This window comes from Phaenicophaeus curvirostris, chromosome 7 (genome assembly GCF_032191515.1).
Source record: "Phaenicophaeus curvirostris isolate KB17595 chromosome 7, BPBGC_Pcur_1.0, whole genome shotgun sequence".
Lineage (NCBI taxonomy): Eukaryota > Metazoa > Chordata > Aves > Cuculiformes > Cuculidae > Phaenicophaeus > Phaenicophaeus curvirostris.
Genome location: NC_091398.1, coordinates 31,778,820 through 31,803,845, shown reverse-complemented (window position 1 = coordinate 31,803,845; position 25,026 = coordinate 31,778,820). Strand labels below are relative to the sequence as shown.

Sequence of the window (25,026 nt, the reverse complement as noted above, 5' to 3'; positions counted from 1 at the left end):
AGTTAATGGTCACTTGAAGGCAGGGGCATGCCAAGGCAGTCGATGTGAGGTGGCTCTGTGCTGGACAGTATGAGTTAGTGTGTGGGCATATGAGCTTTGGGTGCAGATTTTTCTCCCCTTGATCCTCTGTGCTGCCATGCTCAGCACACAGTGCCTGTATGTGACCTGACCCTGATTCCCTGTGAGTGCTCAGGGACATCTTGGAGGGTGACAAGCCCAATCCTGCCCTGCTCCATCACCCATTTCCACTGCTGGCCACAGGACTTGGCTGTGGGGCTGCCTGCAACAAAGCTGAGACCTACATGCAGCCCAAAGAAAGTGTCTTGTTTTCAGCCTCTTTGAAACACATGCACTGGAAATGGTAAATCCCTTCCCCCCTGGTTCTCAGAAAGGAAACGTGTGACTGCAGAGGCAGTGGGAGAGCAGTGGTGACAGCCAGAGGGATGCCCACTCCAGCCGACCTGGGGTACACTGCTCCTCCGCTTTGGCAGTGGTGACCAGCGACTGTGCCAGTGGAGAGGGACCTGACTCGTCCACTGGAAGAAGGAGGCCCAGTGCCATCCTGAGTGCTGCCACTACCGCATCCGGTGGCAGATCAGTGCGGTGTCATCTAGGAAATGTGATTTAGATCATCATCCTTTCGCAGCGGATGGGGGAAGGGAGGAGGGGGCCCTTATCTCTTCTGGGGATTCATTTCTCTTTAAGCTGCTTTAAATTTTTGCCTCTTTGCCTTTCTTGCTGGAAGAGCGGGAGCCATGAGAGGATCCGTGGTTCCCACTGCTATGACACCACACCCTACACCCCACCTTCCTGTGGGAGGCAAGACCTGGGTATTGGCTAGGACTGCTGTTGGGTTTCCCCAGGACAGGACTCGCTTTTGCTAAGCCACGTGGAGGGGCATCACTCCAGTGAGCCTGTGTCACCGAAATGCATCCACCCCTTGGTGGCCTTGTGATCCTCCTGCATCCAAGTGGACCCTTCATCCCTACCATGTACTTGAGAAATTGCTCAGTTTCCAGCTTGGTCATCATCCCTGATGCAGCTGCCAACCAGCAAAGCTCCTTGGCATGTGCTTAGCGTTAAGCACGGAGAATAGTTCCCCAAGGAGCTTTTCTTAAATGTGTTGCTGGACCAATGCTCTGGTCAATAGACTTGGACCAAAGCTTACTCTGCAGTGGTGGGCAGCATTGTTCATCTCCTAGGAGCCCATGACAGCCCCTGGCTGGTCCTGGTGTGGCCTTTTGGCATGGCAGCCCCCCTTTTCCTACTCCCTCCTCCGTCTGCCTGGTGTCTATTGTCCCCTCCTGGCCATGGGAAGCAGCTCCTGGGCTCGGTCCACTTTGGAGCAGGGACCTGTGGTTTTGTTTCCAGAGTCTGACATGAAAATACCACCTTGTTTTTGCCTGGGTCTGCAAAAGGCTAGAGTCCTTGGCTCCTGGGGTGGACGGCTCCTTCCACACATACACTTTATACTGCTGGGTATTGCTTTTTGATGCACATTGAGATTTATTGCAGAAAAACCTGTTCTTTGGCCCATATTTGTGGTGGTTTTAAGTACAATCCCGAATAATCACAAATACCAATAGTTGGTTTTGCTCCCCTGCAAGATCCCTTTAAAGTCAGAAGCAAATCACTGAGCTTATATTAGGAGTAAATAAGCTGTACAGAATGGCTTTGGTTATACATGAGGTGAGGCAGAATGAGCTAATGCTCCCTTCTGGCCTTGAAATGAAATTTCAGAAAGTAAAATTTCTTCCTGCAGCTTCTAAGCTGCTAGCACCTTCCCTTACAGAGCAGCCCTAGCTCTGGGGCTGCACAGCGCTCTGCACCTTCTGAAACTGCTCAGCATCTTCTTGCTGAAATACAGCTCTGCTTAGAGGCAGTTTTCTCATATTACTTGGTTTAAATGAATGTGGACTGCTGCTGAGGATGTGTGATGGTGTGAGAAAGCTACACGATGGAGTGTGGTGCCCTTGTTAATGCAAAGAGTAGTTAACCTCTCTGTAGCAGCAGCAGGCTTGCTTCCCTGGTAATGTTCTTCTAGCAAGCCCCATGTGAGATTTTGCCAACTGCAAACCTTACAGACAAGTTCCAGGTTTCTGGAATTATTTGTGTGAGAGCTCTGGATGAAGGTCTATGTTAGAAATTATGTCACGTGCTTACAAAAGCCAACAGCGGCATCGTCCCCTTCTCTCCAACTCTGTTTCTTTCCACTTAACCAGCACTGTGCACACTACCATGGCTTTTTTTCCTTTTTTTCCCCCCTTTCTTTTTTGCAGCCAGGATGTTTTTTCTTGCCTTTTTATTGTTCCAGTGACCTAGCAACTCCACTTTGGTGGAGGCCTGCCAGGAGACTTCCTCCCTGAGCCGTCTGACAGTCTCCAGCAGCACTGCCCTGGGATGGGAGCACAAGCTAAACCAACACCAGGCTGGGTCCCTCTATGGCTTTTACTCTGTTCTCAGGAGCTCTGGCAGTGGTGCCACTGCCTTCCTGCCGAGCAAAGCTTCCAGGGGCCTTTAAAAACCCTGGAAAGAGGAAGGAGAAGTGTTGCATGGGTGATATTTTCTGAAGTATTTCTGCAGGATGTTACAGAAAGCCTGGAAGGTTTTAGAAGTGAGTTAGGTGGTGCTGGGATGTAGCTTTTGGGATCTGGAGGGCAGGCAGGGTGGTTGGGTATGGCAGGCTGGTGGGTCAGGGGATGGAGAGAAGGTGTAAGTGCTCAGAGAGCACTTACAGTCGATTTCTTTTGGCTTATTTTTATTAATGTTACTGAAACCAGTGACACAGAAATCCCTTTGGTAAGGACTCCTGGGCTCTGTCAGCTGCTGGTGGGATAGTGCTGCCTTTGCTGCCTCTCTAGGGCTGCAGGGGCTTTTCCTGCATTGGCACAGGGAGGCAACAGTGGTCAGGAAACTTTTGAGGTAGAGAATAAATGAGCCAGCAAGCAAGAGAACACAGCTATTCAAGGATTTTTGCTCAGGGAAGACATGAGGGACACGGGTCCTAGGGCCTCTGGCGCTGGGGGCTCAGCCCCCTCTTTGCTGGCTGGCTGGCTGGATTAGGATTTTACTAGAGTCTCGGCTTGGTTATGATGTTTATTGGGAGTGTAGGTAGTCATGAGAAAACTTACCCCTATTGGAGGTGAACTCATATTTGAAAATGTTTTCCAAAGACTCAGCAATGAAACAGGACTTTTTTTTTTTTTTGAATTCAGTTACCAAAAGCTATTTAAAAACAAAAGCTCATGAGAAGAGGCTTAGGGTGCTGCTCTGAGCCTTGGGCTGATGGTTTTCAGGCAGCGTGGGTCCATGTGGTCCCAGGGATCTGTGGATTGAACACAAACTGTCCAAGAAAGATGAGTAAGAAGCTGGGGGTTTTGTTGGCTTGAGCTGCTGATCCAGGATCCTGTGCTTCCCCAGGGAAGTATTTAGGACACCAGAATTAAGTGACTGGAAACCACTGTTTAAGCAGGATAGTATCATAGAATCATAGAATAGTTTGGGTTGGAAGAGACCTTAAAGGTCATCTAGTTCCAGGCCCCCTGCCTTAGGCAGGGTCACCTCCTACTGGACCAGGCTAGCCAAGGCCTATCCAACCTGGCCTTGAACACCTCCAGGGATGGGGCGGCCACAACTTCCCTTGGCAACCTGTGCCAGGGTCTCGCCACTGTCATGGTGAAGAAATTCTTCCTTACATCAAGCCTAAATCTGCCCCTCTGCGGTTTATAACCATTGCCCCAGTCCTATCACCACAAGCCTTTATAAAAAGTCCCTCTCCAGCTTTCTTGTAGCTCTTTTCGGGTACTGGAAGGTTGCTGTAAGATCTCCTTGGAGCCTTCTCTTCTCCAGGCTGGACAACCCCAACTCTCTCAGCCTGTCCTTGTAGAGAAGGTGCTCCAGCCCTTGGATCATCTTTGTAGCCTCCTCTGGATCCGTTCCAACAGCTCCATATCCTTCTTATGTTGAGGATTCCAGCACTGGACACAGTACTCCAGGTGGGGTCCCACAAGAGAGGAATAGAGAGGTCATGCTTCTTTTGATGCAGCCCAGGACATGTTTGGCCTTCTGGGCTGCAAGCATGTGCTACCGGCACCTCCAAGTCCTTCTCTGCAGGGCAGCTCTCAATCACATCACCCCCCTCTGAAACTGGGGATTGCCCTGACCCAGGTGAGGAATATCCTGTCCCTGCACTGTACAGGTTTTATCCCTGCTTGCCGATGGGCCGTGTGCGTGCATCCTCGTAGATTTCTGTGTGCTCCTTATTTCAGAGTGCCTGTTTATCTGCTTTTGAGCAACAATTGTATCCTTTTCTTTCTTATGGCATCTCTGAACATCAGGCTCTGGGTTTTGGCTCTGGGTTTGTGAACGCACTGCAAATAAAGAAAGGTAGGAAGTAAAAATGGCCTTTAGGATCCTCTGTGGTTTTACAGGTCCTGGAGAGGAAGTGGTGTTGAAGTACAGTCTGGTTTTGTCTTATAAAGTAGCACTGGAGGCAAAGTGTCATGACACAGCATGAGAGGGGCTGAGGATGATGCCCATGTCCCTAGATCCATGGGCATCTGTCACCCTTAGCAGCTTGGTAGGCATCAAGCATCTGGACCTTGGCACTTGAAGCTTGCAGGGTCTGCTGCTGCCATTAAGCCTCCATCACCTTGCTCAAGCTGACATCAAAGCACCAGTCACCTTTGGTAGCCACATAAATCCTTCGTATTATGGCTAAAATGTTTTAACATCCTGTAAATTGCTGTCCTGATTTGCTGGGCACCTGATGGGGAGAGGACAAGGATCATGAGGACTAGAGCAAAGTGCTGCACTCCATCCAAACCAAGCCCCGTAGCAGGGCAGGAGGCACTGACATGGCTTTCCTGCATCTCTTCTCCTCCCCACCTGCCCTTTCTCACCACCTTTTTTAATCCAGCCTGAATAATTCCTTTTATTAATATTGAAAGAATTAGCAAAAAGGGTTGATTGCATGTGGTTTAAAACCTCTCACATTCTTCCCGTGCTTAGTGGACACGAGGGACCTTCCCCAAGCAATATTATCAGCATGTTTACGCTCAACTGACCTGTTTCAAGTAAGACCATTTTTTTTGCTAAGCTCCCCCCTGCCCCCTCCCCCCCTCAAACTGCTTCTTTCAGGGCAAGAACAAGGAAGGAAACTGAAAATCCCAGAGGGCCCTGGACAGTCCAGATTTAGGGCTTTAGCTTTTGTTCGCACAAACTCACTTGGCTCCTAACCGGCCTCCACCCATGATCCCGACATCCGCAGCAGCCGTTCAAAACACAGCGCAGAGCCCAGCCCCGGCCCCGGTGGGGACCCGCAGCCACCCATGCTTTGTGCCACCCACTGCAGGGTCCCGGCTCTGCTCCCTGCTTCTCCTCCCTCACAGCCTGCCTTTCTCCCTAACCCTTTCCTACCCCTGGCAAGGAATATTTCAACTTCGAAAGAGTTTTTTTTTTTCCTCCACGAGCCTTGGATGATGTTAAGATTATGCAATGTTAACAGATGTGGGCTTTATAATTATAGCTGTCTGTCCTTGGGAGGAGCCTGCTTTAGCTTCATGCGCACTCAGCTCGGCATGGGATGCTCCCAGAGCGGCCGTAGCCCTAGAAAAAAAGCCCTGGGCTGCATGGGTGGCCGCACTGGGAACAGTCTCCAGGGAACTGCCAGCTTCCCCAGGAGGGACTGTTCTGGGATGAAGGGCAGCTCTGGGCAGCCAAGCAACTGCTCTTGGCTTTTTCTGTGTGCAAACACAGATCAAATTTTTTTCCTCCCCGGTCAAGGGATTGTTTTTCTGCCCCTTGAGGAGAAAAATCGCTTCTGCAGGATAGCACGGGGCCTGGGATAGCTAGTGGTGCGTCTCAACTAGCTGCAATGCTCCTGTGAAATGCTGTCTGTGGGGATTCTGCTCCCCTGGCATTAGCAGGGTACATCCTTCCTCACTCCCTGTTCTAAAATGTCCCTGATCAATCACAGCTGCTGCTGAAAACTTGTCTTATTGTACTTTTTGGTGTTGTGCTGCTGAGCATCACAACATTACCCCAGCAGCAGCCAACTCCTTGCCAGGACAGTGCCTGTGTTGCACCCAAGGATGGAGAAATCCTTGAAAAATCGCTGGTCCTAAGGGGATTTTTCAAGAGTCTTACAAGGTAGACATCCAGCCAGGCTGTTGGGGGCAAACCCAAAGCTTCGAGAAATCATCTGAAACTTGATCTATTTGTTCTGGCTGTGTTTTAACTCAGCTCCCAGCAAGCCTCGAACTTGTTATGCTTGCGAAGAAAAAGTCACTCTGAGCCTCGACCTGTCTGGTGAGCATCACTGCTAGTTTTAACTGGGAAAGAAAACACCGGTCCAGCGGGTGGCAAGAGAGTTTTGTGCTGCAAGTCAAATATTTCTCTCGATGGCTGCAGCTGCATGGAGTTAAATCAGAGAAAGCAGTTGGCAGCTTAGGATGTGACAAAATTGTTAGTGACAAATCAGTACCTTAGCTAAAGGGTCACTATGCTTTAAGCCTTTAATGAATCAGGGGAGACCAGATGGTCCCATGTGTATTTTTTTGGTAGAAGTTTGCATCTGGTCCATCTGCTCAGCACGGGGTCAAATTTGAAGGCTAATTTCTGGAGGCAAGTCAAAGAGGAGATTGAAATTGTCTTATACTTCTGGCAGGCTTGATGGGTCTGAGATTTTATGTCTATTTTGTTGAACAGACTGATTTTTGCAGGTTTTGTCACCACATATTGTGGGTTAGATTCTTCAGTGTGGCTTACGTTCTGCATCCACCGAACCAGGGAGCTGAGCCCATACCAAAACAAGGTTTTTCTCTTTGCACCGGGTACACCTTGAAGGGCAGAGTTAAAAATGCCAGGTAACTCTGAAAAGCCTCCCTAAATAATTTCTTCTTATTCAGCCTATCCACTCACTGATTGTACTCAAAGCCAGATTTGCTGGTGTCTATGATAAGGGGAAAGGTTTTGTTTCATTTTATTCCCAACAGCTCAGAGGAGCAAAAAGAGTCTAGAGAAAGCTCTAGGGTTGATCTGCAGGGGAAGTAATCAGCAGCGTTTTGCTTTCAAACCAGTTGCTGTTCGGTCAGGGGTCAGAGCTGAAGGTACTGCTTGCTGGCATTTCCAGGGTTATTTTTGAGAAGTGGCAATTAAATGCCTGCTGCAGTGCCCCACTATATATTTTAGCGTGCCTGGCTGGAGTGCTTGTTGACAAATGACTTGGCAACCTGAGAAAGCAAATTTCCCTCTGTCTGTTCTCATCCCCTAAGGGCTTCTGTAAGCAACTGCTGCTTTGCCTTTTTTTCTGTGCAGCAAAGCTGGCTGCTGGGGCACAGCTGAAAGCTTTTAGCGAGAAGGGAATGGAGGGAAATTCAGTGCGCCGCCCTCTAGCACACCCAAATTTTTCATCATCAGGGCTGCTATAAATGGGCTTGCGGGCTACAATTACAGAGCGGGTATTGGCTTGCAAATGAGCGTGGTGAACCACCCCTGCAACTTTGCATCCCTTCATCCAAGGGGCAACAAGCATCTTGTTACATGGGACAGGAATTGGCTCATAGGACAGGGCAGGCTCCAAGCGGCAGCGGCTACTTGGTGTGCTCATCGAGGCAGGTATCGCAGGCACACCTAGGGTCATCATTAAAGGCACACAAGGGACTTTGCTCCACTGCAGCTGTCGTCTCCTTGGGACTCGTGGCGCTCAGACTCCTGGGGTGAAATGCAGACTGTCCTACCTACGTATCTCTTTTTTTTTGTCTTGGTGAGTTCCTACTGAAGCTGTTCTAGAAGAAATAAGGAGATCACTCCTGAAATTGCCACCTCTGGCGTGGCAGATGCAGCAGCCCCAAAGGAGACATACGAGGCAAGGAAGAGTAGGTGTCCCATGGGGCTTTCTTGGAGTCATAGCTTCCTTACAGAACGTGCTTGAAGGCTAAGGACAGATCCAAGATTTTGAGTAGAGGCTGAGCGTTGCCTTTAGCCACTGCCTATCATCTGCAGCCATGATTTGAGACGCTGTGTGCATCCATGTGGGTTATGTCCCATGGTCTGGTGGATTTTTTGAGCTACAGAGTAAGCACAGTTCCTCTCCCTATGTCTTTTCTCGGTTTCTTGAGAAGCTTCAGATCCTGCCATCCTCAACTGCAGTTTTTCTAGCCAGCCTCCTATTCTGTTGACCCAATGGGTGGAACATAGTATGGGCTGTTCCATTTTGGTTATAAGGAAGTTAGGCAAAACTGGGATCTCACCATCTCAGATGATACAGCCATGATTTGGATTTGCTTTGACTTGTTGTGGACTTTGAAGAGCATCTGAGGCTGCAGTGCCAGCCAAGCCTTGGGGCTGTAACACAGAGCAGGGACAATCACTGCTGCTTTTCACATGACCGATGTACAGGGAAATCCTCGCACAGCCCTGGCTGGTACTGCAGGCTGGAAACCTCAATTTCCCCTGGCAAATCTTGCTAGAACCACTTGCAGCAGCTGTCACTTGATGCTCTGCTCCAGGCAATATCAGGCTGGATGGCAGACCCTAGGCTGAAACTACATCTGCTGCACTGATCCTGCCGCTGTTGCCAGTGATCAGTGCTAATGATTGAGCTGAGAAGTTGGCTACTGGGTAACTTCTTCAGTCTTTGCTTACAGCCCAATTTGGGAACATGTTTATAATGAACTTTTGGAGCTGCTGCAAAGCATACCTATTGATGTCCGGGGGAGAAGTAATTTTCAGGTCCATGTGATAGGGCAGGTGGTAGAAATGCAGGAGAAACTTGTGGGAACAGGGGATGAGATTATCGCAGTTACACATTGGTGGGGAGCAAGCAGAGGGAGAGGAAGAGCTAGCTGAGCTAAGGGCTAATGCTGGTTTGGAAACCAACGTTTATTCCATAAAAGTGTTTATTTATTTTCTAATGAAAGGAGAAAATTATTCTGGGTGATGGTAGGTGTGGGAGTTTGGAGCAGCCTTCCAGCAGGAGCAAGAGAGCAGACCCATGCATTTCCAGGATGGAGCAGGAGCTCTGGCCACGTTAGCTCACAGAAAATAGTACTGTAGATCCATGAACTTTTCTTCTCCATCTTGTTTCTCATGTTCTGGTAGACATTAACATCAGGTTCACCAAAATGTCCATCATCTTGGGGTGTTTCAGCACCTGGATGGTCAGTGTTATCTGCACCATACGTTGATCTCTTCTGTCCCAGTGCCTGGTTGTGGCTGGATGGGTTTTGCCTACCCTCCTGTTTGCCCTGTAGTTCTCAGCTTCATGCTGTCTTGCTGGAAGCAGTGGGATTCAAGGTCAGGTGTCCAACAAGCACTGGCTGAGTGGCGAGAAGGGAAGAGCTGCACAACCCTTCCTGCTCCCATCACACCCTCAGGATGATCTGCATGAGCTGTGCTGGGCTCCAGCTGGCCATCAACTCTAGAGATGTACACGCACCTCCCATGGACTCCACACTGCACAGCTCATGCATTATTATTTGTTTAAGGCTTTTTTTTTCTTTTTCTCCTTTAAAGTTTTATTTCTCCTAACACGCAAAAAAAGCATGGGGGTGCTGAATTGAATTAGTCTTGTGCATAAGGGTTAGTTTTAGCATTTGCACCCCTAAACCAGTCTAATTTCCACTGGTGTGAATCCAAAAATAAATTTCATGTCTCTATTTTGATTATGCAAAATTTTCTCCAGTGTAAATGAGGTCAGAGCTTGACTGTGGTGTTACTGCAATGAGCCAAGCCTGCGCATCCAGCGCTGCTGGGATTTTAGTTTTTTTCTTGGTTTTCCTTTCAGTCATTGAAAGCAGCCATCAGATGAGAAAAAGTTTGGACACGGAGATAAGGACTTCTGGTGCTCTCACGGACAGTGTGGAGTTGGTGACAATGCTGGCTGGGAGCAGGGAGCAAGCATCACTGCCTGCCAGACACACTGTGATGCCAGTGGCGAGCAGGGTCACCAGGAATGTTGGTCCCCCTGCCAGCAGCAGGGCTGTCACCCTGCCGGGAGCAGAGTCCCCAGACAGCCCATCTACTGGGACAGAGACCCACCTGCCCATGCCCAGCCATCCTTCTGGTGAGTTTTATCTACATAAGGGTCCCCATTTACTCTACCCAGCCCATGGACTGGGTGTAGCTGGTGGGTTAGAAAGGATTCCCACTCTGCTTCTAGAAACTCAGAATTTGTTAAGAAATTCAGTCCCAGGAAAACTGATTATTTTTTTAATGTTACAATGAAGGTGATTCTTGGGAGCTGCTGCTGTCATTATTCATCATGCAGCAGCAACCCAAAGAGTCCTGCTTATCCGTGGACCTCAAAGGCTGTGTGCAGAACGGAGATCATGGTGTCTGCACGCTTCCTCCTCCTCGGAGCTGAACCCCATCATGAACTCAACCTAGATTATAAATGCCTGATTTAAAAATATCTGACCAGCTGCATCATGATTTGTAGCTGAAGTCCTCACATGGAAATTGTGCAATGAGCAGTTACCCTTGGGCTTGTTCATAATCTTCACCACTTTTGGTGGTACTGTGGTCATGAGTAAACAAATGCACTTTTTTAAGCATGCATTAAATCAAAGCCTGTTTCCCACTCCAGCAGGACCAGGCTGAGTTGTTTGCCCTGTCCACTTTTCAGGTTTTTTTTCTTAATATACCTGAATAAGCGTCTTGCTGACATGTGGACCTAGAAGTTGTCTTTAATTTTTTAATTCCTCTTTTTTTTTTTTCTGCTTAGAGTCTTGAGTGTGGAGCTGGCATGCCCAGCGTGCTGGCCCCTGACTGTCCTGGCGTAAGCTGTTTACTGCCTTGTGTATTTTTAGTATTTTTTTTTTTAAATCTTGAGTTTCTCTTGCCATGCACAAATGAAGACAAATTTTGAAATATCGGTATTTTTTGATGACAGAAACCCTCTGTTCCCAGCAGTCCCTCTTGCAGCATTTTCTGTGTTTAATTGATGAAACACGAGGTATGCTGCTGTGACCCGACCCGCCGCATATGGCAGGGCTGAGTACCACAGCAGGTGATGCTGCTACCAAGCCAGCCAAGTCACGTTAACTTGTCCAAGGGGAACATTACACTCTTTACATTGTTTCCCAGCTGCTGGAAGCCATCACCGTGCTGCAAGCAGCTGGGAGAGAGGCAAGAGGGCTCTGGCGTCCCCTGGCACCCCTGCAGCTGCTGAGAGGACCCCACGGGCTTTGGAAACCACGAGCACCGAGTTGGCTGAGAGTACCCTGGGCGGGCATCACGGGGCCTGGGACCTGCTGGGGTTCAACAATGCAACAAGGACAGTGCTGCTGCCTGCATCTCTGGAGACTCTTCCCCGAGGTGAGCTATCCCAGTTCAGCCTGGGAATGAGGTGGATGCTTGTTTCCCAGAGAAAACTGGGCATTGGTTAAGGTTGGCTTCCCTGCGCTGCTAGAGCTTTGCGTGCTGGATCCAGCCCTCCATCCTCACCATGTACTCAGTGCATTTTTTAGGGCTTGTTTCATGTGTGAGGGTGGAGAGGAGGATTCATGTGGCTTCTCCTGGCCTTGAAAATTAGGAATTACTTGGTGCAGCTCCCAAACACAAAGTTGCTGTAGGCAGAGAGCTGACAAGGGGACTGTGGGCTGCAGGGAGAGGTGGAGGGCGACAGTGAAGGATGCTGGCTGGGCAGCTCAGCCTGTCTCTGCACTCTCATTTGCTTTCCCCCATTGTGTTGCAGGCTCTGACAGCCCTTCTCGAGCGGTGAGCGGCTGGGTGGGCACGGAGTCAGCCAGCAGCCCTCCCACTGGCACCGTGGGTGCTTCACCCTCAGGGAGTGGTGGCACTCCTGCCCCTGGCTCACCAGCACAGCCCCACTCCTCACCCCAGGGCTCCAGTACCCAGACTGGTGCGAAACGCTGGACACTACACCCCAGGGATCTCACGGGGGACTCCACAAGGTCTTTGCTGACAGCATTGCCTGCCACGGACAGCGCTTTCAGAGGTGAGATTTGCCAGCCCATGGGTTTGTTGTAGAGCTTTAGAAGGCTTTTATATAGCTTTTACTCTCTTGAAACAAAATGGGGAAGATGCTCTGTTTTGCACACGTTTTCTGTTTGTTATTATTTGGATGGTTAACTGAAATTCCCTACTGATTTTTTTTGGTTGAAAAAGTTCCAAAATTTTCCGTTAAAAAAAAAAAAGTGGGGGTAAAACCTTGGGACCTTATCACCATGTTTTCTGCATCTGTAGCTGGAAACTGTCTGAGCTGGTTCAGTGCCCCCCCTGCAGAGCAAAGGTGAGGTCCCAGCCCACCTGGGCTGTGTGTCCCACCCAAGTGATGCTGTAGCAGGGCCCGAGGTTGGTAACTCACAGTCAGAGCCGTGCTGGGTGGGTTTGCTCTTGGCTACAGGGGTGAGAGATGCCTGTGCTTCAACAACCTGTATGTGACAACAAACTCGACATCCCTGGGCTCCGTGTCTTCCCCTTAGTTGCTTTGCAAGCAGCTATTTCTGGAGCTCTCAAAAAGAGACTTTGACCCACTCCACATGAACTTACTGAAAACCTCAGCCTTGCAGAGTCCTTGTTCTGTGATTGGTGTTCACTAAGAGCAAATGCATGTCCAGGGCTCTCACACTGACATGAACCTTCCCTCTGCCACAGCTGGTGGGAGCAGCAGCGAGGCTGCAGAAAAGATGAGGTCCAGTATCCGAAGGGCAGTGCCTGGCTCTGTAGCTCAGCCCCTGGGCTTGGTGCCTTCCTCAGTGGCCCCGGCACAGGAACATTTCCACAGCCCCTCCACAGAGCACCAGCTCAGCCCTTCTCTCCTAGCTTTGCAAAGCACTGTCACAGGTGAGCTTGGTTAGTCTAAGATTTGTTTGTTTTCCCAATTTTATGCTTCTTTAGTAGTTCTTCCCTGGGTCCCGTTAAGCCTGGGGATGTGTGTGTGGTGAGCTGCAGGCTGATATAGGAACATGGCTGGGCTCAGGTTTCCCCCTTTGCTGCTTGATGCCATGTTCAAGCTCCAGAAAAAAACCCTACAAGAGTCTGGGCCAATGTCTATGAGTCCTAGAGCAAAGATAGGATTTAGGCTGAACATTAGGAAAAAAATTTTCACAGGAAGGGTCACTGGGCACTGGAACAGGCTGCCCAGGGAGGTGGTTGAGTCACCTTCCCTGGAGGTGTTTAAGGGACAGGTGGACAAGGCACTGAGGGACATGGTTTAGTGTTTGATAGGAATGGTTGGACTCAATGATCTGGTGGGTCTTTCCAACCTGGTGGTTCTATGATGCTATGATTAAACACAAGTCTCTGCAGCCCTTGTCCTGTGGGGTTTCCTGCTGGCCGAGCAGCCCCATCTCTCATGAAGCTGTGCTGTCCTGGCGGCGAGCCCCAAGTTTTGTGTAAGGTCTTCCTGCAGCAGGGAGATTCATGCCTTTCCAAAAGAGCACTTTGTCTAGATTGAAAACTTCCTATGCTTGATATCCGTATGTGTGCTGTAAGCATCTGGGAAGAAAATGGATCCATCTGTTTATAATTTCATATATATAAATCCAGGGTTTTTTTATTGTGCCGTAGCCATTGGAAACAGCTACCAGCCATCCAACGTCTTGGCCACAGAGAGGAGAGTCTCAGATTTCCCCTCCGCCAGTACCTCTGTTTCCACAACAGCCACCAGGAGTGGAGGGAGGATGTTGAGGTCTCTGCCAGCCAGCACCAGGCTTACCAATGCAGCAGAGATTTCCACCGCTGGTGCTGAAATCACCAACTCTTCAGACCAGACCTGGTCTCCTGGGATGTCCTTCGGAGCCCAGGGTGGTGGTGATAGAGGTGCCACAGATGTACTGCTCACGGGCTCACTGTCTGCTTTGGAGAACTCTTCCACAAGTGAGTTTTGATAGCTAGCTGTATAACTCAGAACCCTATTTAAAGACTCTTTATAAAGAAAATACATCCTTTTTATTTTAAAGAAAGGAGAAATAATATTGTATTTGGCACATGCTGTACATTTAAAAACATTTCACAGAAATGAAAGTATGGATAAATATTATTCTTTTTGGAAGAGGATAGATTTTCCTTGCAGACTTCCAGTTGAATTTTGCAAGCAATAACTTCAGGAGGTCCTATATAGAGACCACTTTCCTGCCCTGCCTCAGTGATTTCCCAGTATTAAATATTATCGTATTAAATATTCACACATACATTGTCTTCCGATAGCGGGATGAAACCTACCCAGTTGTTTGCATTCACGTGTATGCAGTTTTATGATTCTATTCTCCTTTTTTTAGCCTTCAGCAGCAATTATGAACCCAAGAGCATCCCAGCTGCAGAAGAGGCAACGGTGCCCTTGGGTGCCCGTGGTGCTGATAGGTCCGGTCTGGCAGCAAGGGCACAAGGATCCCCCACAAAAGGCCACATAGCCAGTGTGACAAGGGACTCTACCAGCAATACTGACCCCACCAGCTTTTTGGGGTGGACTTTCTCCTCCTTGGGGACTGGGACACATGGTCCTAATGGCTTACTGGAATCCACCAACCTCCCTTCACCAGCCGGAAAGCCTTTGCGCACAAGTTCCCGCTCTGCCTCCGAAAGTACTTTCAGAGGTAAGTTGGTTAGTCTGAAAGTTGGCTGCTTTGAGGTTGGATGGGATTTCACACCATGTGCTATTTTTTTGTTAATATGGCCTATTTGTTAATATGGCTAGTCGCTACTGGATATGTGGGTATTTTTCTTACTGGCTGCCTCGGGCTGGCAGCAGAGCTGAGGGAAGGGTGAGAGTGGATTTCAAGTTTTGGGTGAAAAAGTGAAAAACATCGATATCCTCATTGCTAAGGAAACTACTCTTCTGGGAAAAGCAGCTATTGTTTAGAAATACATGCACGTACTTTTTCCCTGCTGGAAACACTTTTGCTGGGGATTTGCAGCCACTGCCTGTTGCTGCGTCTGTCGCGCAGGCTGAGAAAGGTGACATTTTGGGAATCCACGGTAGTGTTGACTCGCCCCGTGCTCTTGAAATGGTCCCAAGTGAGCTCTGTTCCAGCATTCACCATGAGTTCACCATTAAACTCATCACTTTATAAGTTGTAGTGCAACACCTGCTCTTAGTGAGCTGGTGGAATATCGACATTGCCAGCACTGTGGTTTAGGAGAACCCTGGGGCAATCTGCCTGCCAAACCTGCGGTAAATCAGGCTGGGTTGAATGCTGGGCTGGGGTGCCAGGATGTTTCTGAGCATCTTATGGGTGAGGCTGTGTCTGGCCCTGGGTGGCCCTGGGTGCCCAGTGCTTTGGGGAGCTTGGTCCCATGGCCGTGCCATCAGCCTGGCACTGAGACAGCAGTTTGGCTCTCTGGACTGTCACTAGAAAACCTAAAGCAGGCCTTTTTTTAGCTCATCCTCTAGGTTTGCTTTGATGTTAAAAGCATATACTCCTGATTTAAACAGGCTCGGAGGCACCTTGAATGCATATATAGGGTATTGTGCACAGCCTGCAGTTAAAAAGCATGTTTTAAATTGTGGTTTTCGTGGCATTTTGTAAGCCACGTATGCCTGAACACAGGGAATTCGCCTCTTCCTTGAGCAGCACTTTTTCCAGATTGAGAACTTGATCTGTTAAATATCCCAATGAGCAGTGTACAAGCATAGCCTATGTAAACAATCCCTCAAATGTATATATACTTCAAACCTGGCTTTGTTGCATCTTAGGTACCAGGAGCAGCCATCGACCAGTTAAGAGCTTAACGACAGAGAGAAAAACCCTTGCTTCCTCTCCCACCAGTGCTTTCACTTCAGCCACAGCCACCAGCAGTGGTAGGAGGGCACTGAGCTCTGCCACAGGCAGCAGCCGATGGGCAGCAGAAGCCTCTACATCCAGTAGTGGCACGTACAGGACCTTGGGCACGATCCAGTCCTCATCCACGTCTTCTGTGAAAGACACCTACAGAGTTCGTGGGTCCAGAGAAACCACGGGTTTCACAGAGCAAGTGGCAGACCCTTTGTTAACACACTCTCACTTTCCTTCAGAAGGTCCTTCCTCATCCTCAGGTGAGCTCAAGTTAGAAATGAAATACCTTTTTTCTTATAAGTAAGAGACGAACTGTTATTATATCTTACACTTGCCTGACTCTTTTCTGCTGTCAAAAGACGTGACATCTCTGCAGAATATATTCTTTGGAAGGATGCAATGTGATTTTTGTGTCTGAAATATTTCAGCTCTTACTTGACCAAAAAATGCAGTTGGGTTTTTTACAGAAAGGGCACATATATGGAAAGTTTCATTAGGCCAAGAAAAATAATAACTTCCAAATCATGATTCTTTTTTTACTATCTCCAGTTGCTATCTCTATTTTATAGGCAAAAGAACTAAGCAAGGGAGGATTAGATCATGTCCCTGCAGCCCCAGGGACCAAACTTCAGTTCTTGCCATCTGTTCTACCCATTGGACCACACTGCTTCCCAGAAATCAAATCAGTTCAAAAATTTAAAGCAACTTCAACCGTTGTCTCTGTGGTCCTTCATGCAAATGTTTGGTCCTGGACTCCACTGCGTTGCTGGAGGGATCTGGTCCCTCTGACCCCATTTCTTCATACTTCTTCACCAACATCTTTGCACTGCTGAGTGTCATGCCTTGGCTGAACTGATTGACATGCTTTTCTGGGTTGTTATTATATTTGTTTGTTCTAGCAGCATGGAGAGCATTCAGGCACATAATGGTGAAATCAAGTGCATGGTGTAGCAGTTCAACAACTTTTATATAATAGCACGTTTCTCAGCATCAAAACACAGTTTTTTTAGTGGATTGACATCTCATATTTTCTACTTGAGCTTGTACTTGCTGCCTCTGAGTGTTACTGGAAGAAAGCTTGTCTGTTTATTTATAGTTTCATGTGTAAAAACATGAATTGTTTCTTTATTGTGTCTTAGCTACTGGAAGCAGCCATGTGTCATTCAGCATCCTGTCAACAGAGAGAAGAACCGATTTCCCAACTACCAGTATCTCTGTTTCCACAGCAGCCACCAAGGGTGGAGGGAGGACATTAAGGTCTCTGCCAGCCAGCACCAAGCTGTCCCAAACAACAGAGATTTCTGCCACTGGTACTGGAACCATCAGCTCTTCAGACCATACCCAGTCCTCTTTGGGAGCCCAGGCTGGTGGTGGCAGAGGTGCCACCGTGATGTCCACAGACCCATTGCTCACAGGCTCACTGTCTGCTTTGGAAAGTGCTTCACCAGGTGAGCTCTGACCATGCCAGTTTTATCCAAGTTTAGATCTTCTGACACATTGTGTCTGTGCTGTCAGCCTGAGAGTGGTGATGGGAAAAAGCGCCACCAACTGTTTATAGCTTAGTGTGCATAAATCTGTTTTGCTTTGTCCTTTCTCAGCAGAACGGACCTCAGCTATGGGAGAACGCCTGCCCGATCCTCCTTTCACCAGTATGCCGAGTTCAGTGACAGCTACCAGTGGTGGGGAGAGGACTCCAATGCCTGTGTCAGATGTCCATGCAGCATCCAGCATGGCAGAGAGCTCCGCTCCCCCTTCACTCCACACCACATCCTTGGATGTGGTCCTTCTGCCTTCCTCAGCAGCAGCAGAGCCTGAGAGGGAGCGGGATGTTTCGCACTACAGTGTTGGATTGGGTGAACTTGTGACAAAGTCGCTGCCTACGTTTCCTCCCAGTGTTTCAGTGCCTGTACCTTCACCGAGCGCTTCGGGTGAGTCTTGTAGTTTCCTGGTTTGCCATGGAGGGCATCCCTCCTCCTCACTCCTTCCACAGCTCCCACCTTTCCTTTTCTTGCTTTGAACTAGATTTGCTTTATTAGCAAGCCGGGTTTTTAGTGCGGGGTGTCTGAGCATTGCACGGGTGGCAAGTTATTCACCTGACAGTTCCCTTTGGCCTTGGGGCAGCACTTCTTGTGTCAGGAACTAGACAGCCAGACAAGTCCTCTGGTCCACGTGTGAAGGCTGCCATGGAGCCTCAACCTCAGCCCTCAAACCAAGGGAACGTGGCACGGAACATGTCAAGGAGTCGGTACATCTTTCACCCTTCCCTATATCCCAGTTATCCTGTGTTTTATCCCACTTATCCTTTGTATTATCAGCCTCGGCTCTGCTTCCAGAGTACCACCAGAGCTGGTTTGAAACCCACTGGTCCTCCTAAAAGAATTTTCTGCAAGATGTCCAAGACCAGGTTATACATTTCTGCCACCATTCTCCAGAAACACCATGCATGCCGATCTGTTTTATTTTTCTGATGTGAAGGGGAGAAATACAGATCAGTTGGGACTGGCACTTAGCAAATAAGTGATGTTGGTTAACCAAGTCACATCTCTGCTGTGGGAACTGAAGTGTTCAGATTATAGTCCCTGTAGAGGCTTCAAAGGGATTATTAATATACAAAATATATATAAATATATGCTTTGCAATTCCAGAGAAAGGAAGAAGAGTTTCTGGTGCTCCTACTGAGACCACGTACATCTCAGTGACGCTCTCCAGCCATGGGGAGGGAATATATAAGCCTGCAGCTAACCACGACACATGGAGCACAGCAGTGGCAAGCCACACGTCTCACTCAAACACGCCTGAGGAGCTTCACACAAGCCCCCTCCCGTCCTCCACACCATGGTCTGGAGTGGGACACATCTCGTCCAGCCGAGCAGCGTACCTAGAGCCCAAGGTCACCTTTTCATCCAAGGTGTCCACCTCCTTCTCAGCTACCAGTGAACCTTCCAGTGAGTTTTTCTTTACTCTGGAATGGCATTTAAATTAGGGAAAACCCCAGTACTCTTCTCCCTCTGCCACTTCCATGGGATTGATATGACCACCAACATGTGTCAGAGCTGTTGTGGGCAGGCTTCATAATTGGTGGTTATTCTGCTTCTTGGTGTTGTATATCTGCAGCTGTTGGTGCTTAAGAAAAATGTCTCAGGAATGAGGCATGTAGGTTCTTACTGTGAAGACATCTGCTACCTGCCTGCAGTAATAATTATAAATAACACAAATGTGCTATTATGACTCTAATAGTGTCAGTTGTCCTCTGCATTTGGACAATCCTGTTTCTTTGGAGTACACTTTGTTTGTTAAATCCACATTTAAGGTGACTGTTACGTGAGATCTACTTAATCTGTATTTAATATGGGTTTATCTGTGTGGTTTTATTAATCTGCATTTCAAAACAGAATTGCTGTAGAAATCACAAGTGCTCTTTGCTCTGTGATGATAAAATCAGATGCCTGCTTTTCGATCCTATTCCAGCCACGGGCAGTAGCCGTCACTCACTGAGCAGCTCAAGTGCCAAGGAAAGGCTGTCCAGCCCCATCACTGATCCTGCGTACAGCACCTCCACGTCAGTTGGCGGTGGAGAAAGGATGTTGCGCTCGGTGACAGACAGTGTGCTGGGCAGTGGCTCTCCTTCCTACGCCAAAGCTGCCAGCTCTCCAAGGCCAGATCAGCCGGTGTCAGTGGAGCACAGTGGCGTGGCCAAAGCCTCGGCCAGCAGCGTGGGCTTCACGGACTTTGCAACAGAGACGCTCTTCACACGTTCTTCCAAGATGCCCACTTATTCTTCTTTCCAAAATGATCTCACAAGTAAGTTAGTGTCTCCTGGTGTACATTTTCAGGGCAGGGAGGGGAGTTCACATTGGTGCACATTCACCTACAGCGTATACAGAGTTGATATTCATTGATTGGTTCATGCAGTGTCACTGGTGGATACACTTGAGGGGATGTTTTTATCCCAAGTCTCAAAGCAAGACCCTGGCTAGGGAATCAGGGAATCATTCCAGAAGTGAAAAAGTGAGCTAAGCCGGGAAACGCTCTTGTTTTGATGACCTTTTTGTTTTGCATCCTAACTAGTTTCTTATGGTTAATACTTTCAGAAGCATTTCTAACTAGTTTTTTATGGTTGATACTTTCAGAAGTGTTTCTTGCTGACCTAAGGAATTTGTGGAATTACATCAAATGTTCAGAACCCTTTTAAAAAAATATTTAGAGATTGCTGAATTTATCTGTACATCTTGAAATTCATGTTTTAAGATTGATTGCGCCTTTTATGCTAAATAATCCGAATTTTTTGCAGACTGATGTGCTACTCATTTAGGATTTCCTGACTGCAGTGTTTTGAATCAATGTATTAATAATAAGCTGCAAATTAACATAATATCATAATTTCATCCTGCAGAGGCATGACATTAGCTGTGTCTGAAAACAAACTGACTGAAATATATGGATATTCTTTAGTTGGGAATGGAGGATAAGAGGGAGAGGATACGAGTTTTATAAATTATGAGTGATAAAGAGAACAGATGAGTTTTCCTGCTTAGCTTGTGGTAAAATATTGTGGAATGATAAGTGCTCAATCATATCAGCAAAGCAGTTCTGGAAGAGGAGTGTTACAGAAACCTACAGCTTTTATGGGAGCCTTGTGTTTTTCAAAGTTCACCACTTTAGAATGAATTAAGGAGCACAGAAGACTCCTAATTTGATACCTGTGCTTAGATGGTGCTTTAAATTTTTAGAATTGCATGATCCAGTCGCAGGCAAGAACATTATTTGTATTTAGCAAGTGATTTTAATATGACATCAAAATACTTCAACATTACTCTGTCGTTCTATATTTTCTGTATTTTGTCCTTTTATTGCAGGCTTTTCAAGTAGCCATCAACCAGTCAGTAGCATCGATGCTGAGAAACGGACCTCGGTTTCTCATACGGATGGCACATACATTTCAACCACATATACCAGAGGAGGAGAAAGAACCCTCTTATCTATCTCAAATAGCAGCACCTCTGTTGACTCCTCAGAAAGTTCTACCTTTTTTTCTGAGATTTCCAGCCCTTCTGATTCATCAAAGTCTTCTGTGGCACTGGACAGGAAGAGCAACTTATCCAATGATGGCAGTTTTGTTGAACCATCTACAGAACCATTGCTAGTACATTCTTCTAAACTATTGACTTCTTCTGCTGGCAGTGTACAAAATACTATTGTCTTCAAAACTGACTCTGAATTATTGACCACTGACAGATCATCTCTGTCTTCATCGGCATTTTCTGCTTCTTCCTCAGCAGCATCACTGTATCACTCGCTGTCATCAACACCACCAACTTATTTGTTTACCTCACCAGAGTCATCTGACCCACTCTCGTCCTCTGTGATGGCAACTTCACCCCCTCTGGAGGCTTTGCCATCCTCCTTGCCCACTTCCCCCTTGCTTTCTCCATCTTATTCATTAGCATCTTTATTGCCTCTGCTTTCATCAACATCATCCATCTCACAGTCCAATGATAGTGATCAAGTGAGCACCTCTGTAGCTACGACCGTGGGCAGGGGGGTGCCCTCCACAGCTACTGAAAATGTGAGCTCACCCAGAGGGCCCAGCAAGCACAATGCAACACACCAGCCCCGAAACAGCACCACCTTCACCTCCACTGGGTCTCCTTCTCTCCCCACCGGGCCCATGGAGCAACTTGGTGGTCGTATCGTGTCTGTGTCTGCTCCTGTGACAGTAACGGAGACCACCTCACTCAGAGCCACCACTACCCAGGAGGGCGGCTTTGGGAAGACAACGCTGCCGGTCACCATGGCTGGCAGTGCCCCACGGGCTGGGCCAACAGATGCACCTCTGAGTTCCTCACCAAGTGCAACAAACCGCAGTGTCTTTGTCCCTCCAGTGGCACTGACCACAGTGAAACCACCTGCGCTGACAACACTGACCAGTCACCAAGCAGCTCTAGGTGATGCTAGCACCACAAAAGCCCACAGACCTCAAACAACCATTGCAACTAAGCACATGTACACCTCTGCTGAAAGCACAGAAGCTGTGGATCCTACCACTGCAAGGCCTGATAAAGTCACCAAGGAAAACATTCCTGTTATGAGACCTTCTGAAGTCCCTTCAACCATTAAGACCACTGTGAGCATTGCAACTACTTCAGTTGCTACCAAACCAACCACTGTTCCTCTGTCAAGTAGCACAATTAGGCTGAGGACATCGTCTCCGGCAACAGGTAATATGTCTGTTGGCACTGGTCAATGGTGGGGCCAGGGATGAGGGGTCCAGCAACACCTGGGTCCCACTTTAAGGGTCTTCAAAGGGTTATGTATGTATGTATGTATTACAAGTCTGTTGGCAGCAGGGTTTGAAGATAAGAACTTGGTCTCCATATTGGTATTTTTAAGCTAAGGATTTAGCAATCAAGCTGAACTGCTGGAAAAGGGTGAGCATTAGGATGAACATTTCTGATAAAAATGTTAAGATGAAAATTAATAATATCAAAAAGACAAAGCCGACTGGCCTCCCAGATAAGTTAGGATGCAATTCATATTTATTGATCAGTCAACAATATTGGTTGATACCAGCCAATACTTATCTTATTCATCAGAAAAGGCAGTTGGCCAGCATTTGGTATTTGTTTTGGAACTTCTGCTGTTATTATGACCTATGGTCATTTTTTCCCCACCTCACTAAATAATCTCCTATTCAAGGGCCTGTTACAATCATTTATTACTGCTTCCAGTCTCCTTGCCTTCTCAAGTGAATACACTGAATGAAGTTTTATATGAATAGAAATAATTTCTGTCTGTAAAGTTCAAGAAGCTGGTCCTCATGACACTGTAGGATAGTCTGTGCTAATGGCATTAATCTCAGTGAAATACTAGCAATAGTATGTATTCCATCCCATAATTAGTTTTGAAAGGTTATTTCTTAGCCCTGCCCATATTCTGCCCTTGCATGTGTGTGTGATATGCATTTGTGCTCATGTGAGTCACAAGCACAGCAAGAGGAGCATTTTTGACCAGACCATCTTTGGGTTTTTTTTCCAAAGGGAGGTATTGGATATCTTCTCCAGAACTTGCAGTTTGAGTTGTCTTTTCAGCTCCAACAGAATAATTAAGAACTGAATGAATAGTAAGTGCAAATGATGCGATGAAGCATCTGATAATGCTCAGGGGGTCACAGAAGAAGAGCCAAGCTGATCTTTTTTAAACCCAACAGCTGAAGATTTTTGTGATTCTTAATCTACAAGTTGGGGTTTTTTTTCTGCTTTTGTAGATGTGGATAAATGTCTTTCCAACCCTTGTCCTGCGTTGGCCACCTGCAACAACACCCATGGCTCCTATATCTGTCAGTGTCCTCTTGGATATGAGCTGGAAAAAGGAAAGTGCAATTTAGGTAAGAAAACAAGTGAAAAGCCAGGGAAGAAAAATATGGAAATAGTTATCTGTAGTCTTCTAAAATAAATTAACCTAGGCTCAGACTAGTTCAGGACCTTAATGTTCCTCCCAACCACCACTTTTAACAAGAGTCTTTTAGTGTTTATACAAGTGCAGTGCCTAATGCCTGTCGTGTTGGGGTGCCCCAGGGAGCAGGCACAGTGATAGCTGAGATTTTCTTAAAAACACAGCAACAGAGCAGTGGATTCCAGCTTGTTGGTGAGAACAGACATGCCATTTCTCTTCTTAATGTGTTTTACAACCCCCAAGAACTGTTCAGCAGCTTGTCATAGCTCCCAGCCTCACAAACCTGGGTGATGGTACTTGGCCTGGGAAAAGCAAGGGGGGCTATTGTATAACCTGGCTTAGTGGGATCAGCCATGTATGAAAAATTAAGCAGCCGTGAAGGTCTTTGTAAAATCAAGGTCTTGTTTTGTACCTTTAGCATTTTTTGTGCAGCACGGTTATTAGTTGGAACTCGGGTTCTGCCCCCCTCCTTTCCATTAGAGGACTTTCAGTCTCGAGGACTTACAATGTCCCATTGTAAAGGGGAATTTATTTTGCTAGAGTTTCTACTGACCCTTAATCAGAGAGGATTAGAGGCATGGAAATTTTACTAAGCAGTTTTACTAAGGAAACGTGGGTGAGGTGTCCCTAAAAGGTGTTTTGAAACATTTCTTCAAGTTGAAATGTGTCAGCTTCCAGTTTAGAGAGTTGTTTTGATTATGCCTTGAACTGCGATATGGGCAGATTATATAAATACCATGAAAGTGATTCTCATGTTATTTTTACCCAGAGTTGTTACATTAGAGCTGTCTGATATAAAAATTTGTGGTGACGATAGGCTGTATAGGTGGGAAAAATGGGAAAGAATTGGAGGCTTTATCTGCAACTGTATTTGTTTTTTCTGGTGGAACATAAAACTGGAACTCCAAGTTCTTATTTCCACCAAGTATCTCATGACACTTAATACAAGATTTAGGGATATTATCTCTCTGAGTCTGGACAACTGGGATTATTGCATTCTGCTGCTATGAATCAAATATGAATCTAAGCACGGAAAAATGCATCTTTTGGACCTCTTTTCAAATGTCATTGCTCATTCTGCCCAACTATTTGAAAAATGAAAATATCCTTTCTACAGTGCTTTATTCCAACTTGTTGATTTGCTTTCTTTCCATTGCAGGGAGGAGTGAGAGACTTGATATGTTTACCCCAAATTATTATAAATTGCTTAGGCACCTGAAACTGTCTTGTTATTAAATTTACCCAGCTCTCTCTGTGCTCAGGGATCCTTTTAAATTATTCTGTGTTTCTATATGAAATATATGAACACTGCAGTGAATTGCTGGTTGTTCCACAATGTCGATCTCTGGAATTGGACTGGAACTGTGGGAAAATCACAGCAACCCTTGGGAAAAATCCCAAGGTTGGGAATTCACTTTACTGGGGTAATGACTGTCAGACATGAGTTTCTGTCCGCTGTGTGAGGGGATTTTCCATGCAGACTGTCTGTCATGTAAGGTGGATGAAACCACAGCTACACAAGGCAGGGATATGTGTTTCAGCTAACTTGTCTTATTCTCCTTTTTAGTGAGAATATTTATTGGCCAGGTCCCCCTGAAACTTAATATTACCCATGGGAAGTATGCAGAGCTCCTCCATGTCGAAGCTGAAATCCTGGCAATGGTGAGTGTCGTTACTGGGACTTCAGCAGTGCTGATGGCACGAGTCCCTTTTGCTCCTCCTATGTTGGTCATTGGAAGCCACGAGACTCTACAGCATGGATTTAGCCTTTTTAATCATTAAACCGTCCTGATGTGGTGTAGGTAGGACTGGTGAGATGTACGCTTTTAAATCC

The 25,026-nt window shown here is 47.1% G+C and overlaps 1 protein-coding gene across 3 annotated transcripts in view; it reads left to right on the top strand.

Moving 5' to 3' along the window:
* The window catches only part of HEG1 (heart development protein with EGF like domains 1), a 53,233-nt gene that overhangs the window by 10,427 nt on the left and 17,780 nt on the right, over window positions 1–25,026 (top strand). For 2 of the 3 annotated variants that reach the window (XR_011337755.1, XM_069861487.1), the window contains exons 2-15: window positions 9,788–10,066; window positions 11,089–11,319; window positions 11,699–11,962; window positions 12,622–12,810; window positions 13,537–13,845; window positions 14,247–14,561; window positions 15,662–16,000; window positions 16,880–17,188; window positions 17,339–17,668; window positions 18,386–18,685; window positions 19,209–19,541; window positions 20,597–21,958; window positions 23,005–23,124; window positions 24,760–24,854. Coding sequence is in view for 2 of the 3 variants with exons in the window: in XM_069861487.1 (XP_069717588.1) it covers window positions 9,788–10,066; window positions 11,089–11,319; window positions 11,699–11,962; window positions 12,622–12,810; window positions 13,537–13,845; window positions 14,247–14,561; window positions 15,662–16,000; window positions 16,880–17,188; window positions 17,339–17,668; window positions 18,386–18,685; window positions 19,209–19,541; window positions 20,597–21,958; window positions 23,005–23,124; window positions 24,760–24,854 (4,775 nt within the window). In the remaining variant the exon portion in view is untranslated. The remainder of the gene's footprint in view (window positions 1–9,787; window positions 10,067–11,088; window positions 11,320–11,698; window positions 11,963–12,621; window positions 12,811–13,536; window positions 13,846–14,246; window positions 14,562–15,661; window positions 16,001–16,879; window positions 17,189–17,338; window positions 17,669–18,385; window positions 18,686–19,208; window positions 19,542–20,596; window positions 21,959–23,004; window positions 23,125–24,759; window positions 24,855–25,026) is intronic. The other variant, XM_069861488.1, reaches the window with a different exon arrangement.